The 4,513-nt window shown below is 36.2% G+C and overlaps 1 protein-coding gene across 1 annotated transcript in view; it reads right to left on the reverse strand.

The window, feature by feature from the left end:
* The window catches only part of NUDCD2 (NudC domain containing 2), a 6,287-nt gene continuing 1,774 nt past the window's right edge, over positions 1-4,513 (reverse strand). Inside the window, exons 2-4 of the mRNA XM_007121345.2 lie at positions 3,068-3,116; positions 2,735-2,886; positions 1-494 (exon numbers count right to left, since the gene is read on the reverse strand). Coding sequence (XP_007121407.1) covers positions 411-494; positions 2,735-2,886; positions 3,068-3,116 — 285 coding nt within the window. The 3' untranslated portion in view covers positions 1-410. The remainder of the gene's footprint in view (positions 495-2,734; positions 2,887-3,067; positions 3,117-4,513) is intronic.

Here is a 4,513-nt window from a genome sequence, read left to right on the forward strand (position 1 = left end):
TTCCTATTTAGAAAAGTTTATTGAACATTATTCCTGCATCACACTTATTGAAAGAAAAACTTAACTTTCCCTGGTGGCACCCTGTCATTTCACATGATCTATACCCTAAAGATTTTTGTATTAAAAATACAGGTTAAATATGAAATTAGTAAAATGCAGCATATAAAACTTCATGCTGAGCAAAAACAAGTCCAAAAATAAAGTTACCGTATATCAACAGAATAGTTCCTACAGTATTTAAGATGTTTCCTACATAACTCATATTTGAATGCAATTTTTAGAACCATATTTAAATATATTTTTCAATTTGTTAACTGTAGACATTCACATTTTTCTTCCACTACATAATCTGTTCCTTTCATTAAGTTGGCAACATCTGCTAGGATCCACAAAATGCAGCAAGATGGCAGTTATTTCTCAAGATTTGAGAAATCTGGTCCACCTTTAGTGTAGTTTCCTGAGATTTCTGCTCCACTGAAGTCAAAACCAGGATTCTGAAAAATATGAAAAAAAAACATTATAAAACTTATAAGGAAAAATATAAGTAACCCAAAAGGAAAATGGTAAAAAGATATAAACCAGCAATTGACAAAAAAGGAAATCTAAATGGACAATAAACATGTGAAAAGATATCAAACCTCACTGTAATCACCAAAGTGGAACCTAAAACTATGAGGTACTTTTTCAACTTTCATATTTACAAATATTTAGAAGATCAATATGCATATTACAATGTTGACAAGTGTATGGGCAAACATATACTTTACCATCAGTGTATAAACAGATTTTTAATAACTAGCATTTTTGAGACCTTATTACATGCCAGGCAGGGTTCTAAGAGCTATATATACTTTAAAATACTCAATCCTCACGACAATCTTATGGAGTAAGTAAGTACTACCTCAGGCTTCAGTATTTTTAGAGGCATTTCATTTATTCAACAAACATCTATTGAGTTCCTACTGTTTAGAAGACACCATGAGAGGCATGTGGAATTTAAGAATGAACAAAATAGACAAAGATTCATGTTCTGGTGGAGATTACATTCTAACAGGAGGAGACAAATAATAAACCCTAAATTACCTAGAGCAGGGAGACAAATAATAAACCCTAAATTACCTACAGCAGGGGTCAGCAAGCTTTTCTGTAAAGAGCCAGGTAGTAAATACTTTAGGTTTTGAAAGTCATATAGTCTCTGTCATAACTACTTAATTCTGCTGTGGCTATATGAAAGACAATACACAAACAAATAAGCATAGCTGTGTCCCAGTAAAACTTTCCTTCAAAAACAGGCAGTGGGCTGGATTTGACCAGTGGCCATAGTTTGCCAACCCCATGATCTAGTGTGTCAAAAGTTCCTAAGTGCTATAGTATAGGAAAAAAAAAAAAAAGAAGAAAAGTAGGGCAAGTAAGGAAAATGAGATTAGAGTATTTAAATAGAATGATCAAAGTATGCTTCATTGAGAAATGACTTGAAAACAGTAAAGAAATTAGCTAAGCTTTGGGAGAAGACTATTGCAGTCAAAAAGCCAGGCATGTTTAATGAACAGCAAAAAGGCCAGTATGGCTAGAGCAGAATGAATGAGGGGAGCAGTAGTAGGAGAGGAGGTCAGAGACACCAGGGAGGACCAGATCAATTAGGGCCTTGTAAATGACTTTGTCTTCTACTTGAGTGAAAGAGTTCTGAGAAGTGATATAATCTGACATGCATTTTAAAAGGACTGCTCTAACTGCTATTTTCAGAAGACGGTAGCTTGGCAAGGGTAGAGGTAAAGAGAACAATTAAAAGGTCATTAGAATAACCCAGGCAAGACGTTAGAGGTGGTCCAGGTGAGAGTGGTAGTAGAATTGGTGGTGATGAGTGGTCAAATCCTGAATATATCTAGAAGGCCATGCCAGTAAGGTTTCCTGACAATTGGATAGGGTGTGAGAGAAAGAGGAATGGAGGATTATTCCCCAGATTTTTTTGATCTGAACAACCAGTTTCCATCACGTGAGATGAGAAGGCCATAGGTAGGAGAAATGTGGGAGGGAAATTAGGGAGTTCACATTGGACATGTTGAGTTTGACATGTCTATCAGACAGAAAAGTGAAGATGTTAAATAGGCAGCTGGATATGCAAGTCCAACATTCAGGAGAAAAGTCCAGGCCAGAGACATACGTTTGGGAATCACCATCACATAGATGGAAATTATCCATCAAAACTTTAACAGTGGTTTGATCCAGTAATAATTCTCCCATATATCTATCTTAAAGGAAAATTTGAATATTTTCAGATATGAAAATACAAACTGTTTGAAATAGACACAAACAGAGAAATCTAAATCTCATCAAAGAGGAAACAGCTAAATAATGATACACTCAAACTAGGGAACACTCTAAAGCAGCTAAAAGTAATGAATTTTATCTGTATGTACTAGTAGGGAAAGAGACCGCAGACATTTTTTTTTTTTTTGGCTGCAATGGATCTTAGTTGCAGCACTCGGCATCTTTGTTGCGGCATGTTTAGTTGCAGCATGCAGGCTCTTAGTTGTGGCATGAGGACTTCTTAGTTGAGGCATCCAAATCCATATATAGAAAGGCCAGTCATTTTTCTAACCATTTAACTTAAAAAATTTCTTTGAAGAATTTTAGTAATTTTTTAAAACCACATTTGGGTTTTAATTTCAAATAATAATTATTCTATGCCTTTAAGATGTTTAACTATACACATTCATACATTCATCTGACTTACTTCTTTCTGGAATCTCTCTAATGTAAGTTTTCTCTGCATTTGGTCTTGCACCCAAGGATCAGCTGCATATCCAGATTCTAGAAGAGAAGTCCAACAATTCGCCGCATCTCTCTTTGTCTTTGTAAGAACAATACGGACCATTTTTCTATCCTCTAAACAAACAAACAAAAATCACAAAAATCATTAGGAAATCTTGACATACAATTGTTTTCAATACATTTCTTTTACTATATCTTCCAAAGCTGCAAATCTACAGCAGGGGGAAACACACTAATTTCCAAGACAAAATTAATTTTTAAAAAGATTCTAAGAAATATAATAGATTACCCTTACCCAGAGTCCACGTTCCCTCATCAGCTATTGTAGAATCAAAGAGTTTGCCCTGAAAAATAAACATGAGTACTAAAAATAAATTCCATTAATTTTCATAAAGTTTTCATGATTTAAGACTTACCTTACTTCCCATCTAATCCACATATAATTACTTAATTTGTTTAGAGTAGGAAGATCAAATTTTATACCATTTCAACACATTGATAGGTGCTCAACCCTAAGTGCCCTCCTAGCGAGTGAAACAGAACCTAGTTTACACTACGGAATATATACTACGACAAAGAGCACAGGGCTCTCTACAGAAAGATCAGGGCTCCTTAATTTTTAGAAGATAAAGAAATACTACTGATCACTGATTGGCCAAATGTGAAGTTAATATCTGAAATGCTTTAACTTTACCAACTATAATAAACTACAAGAAGAACTCTCCCGTGGATATTAAGAAGAAATGTTGTCTTTTAAAATAAACTTTTAAAAAACTAAAAACAGAACTACCATACAACCCAGCAGTCCCACTACTGGGCATATACCCTGAGAAAACTGTAATTCAAAGAGTCATGTACCACAATGTTCACTGCAGCTCTATTTACAATAGCCAGGACATGGAAGCAACCTAAGTGTCCATCGACAAATGAATGGATAAAGAAGATGTGGCACATATATATAATGGAATATTACTCAGCCATAAAAAGAAACAAAATTGAGTTACTTGTAGTGAAGTAGATGGACCTAGAGTCTGTCATACAGAGTGAAGGCAGCAAGAGAAAAACAAATACTGTATGCTAACACATATACATGGAATCTTAAAAAAAAAAAATGGTTCTGAGGAACCTAGGGGCAGGACAGGAATAAAGGTACAGACCTAGAGAATGGACTTGAGGACACGGGGAGGGGGAAGGGTAAGCTGGGATGAAGTGAGAGTGGCATGGACATATATACACTACCAAATGTAAAATAGCTAGCTAGTGGGAAGCAGCCACATAGCACAGGGAGATCAGCTCGGTGCTCTGTGACCACCTAGAGGGGTAGGATAGGGAGGGCCGGAGGGAGATGCAAGAGGGAGAGGGGATATGGGGACATATGTATACTTATAGCTGATTCACTTTGCTGTACAGCAGAAACTAACACAACATTGTAAAGCAATTATACTGCAATAAAGACATTAAGAAAAATAAAATAAATAAAACTGGTTCAATTTCTTTGTAGGGCAATTTAGCATTAAAAAAATTTTAAAGCACATACTGTACATCTCAGGTCAGATGAGTTGTCACTGATTTTTCAGAAACTCGTTTTAAGAAAGAACTAAGCAAAATATAAGTTTAAAAGAGAATGCAGGGCTTCCCTGGTGGCGCAGTGGTTGACAGTCCGCCGGCCGATGCAGGGATACGGGTTCGTGCCCCGGTCCGGGAGGATCCCACATGCCGCGGAGCGGCTAGGGCCGTGAGC

Source organism: Physeter macrocephalus, chromosome 8 (genome assembly GCF_002837175.3).
Source record: "Physeter macrocephalus isolate SW-GA chromosome 8, ASM283717v5, whole genome shotgun sequence".
NCBI classification, from domain to species: domain Eukaryota; kingdom Metazoa; phylum Chordata; class Mammalia; order Artiodactyla; family Physeteridae; genus Physeter; species Physeter macrocephalus.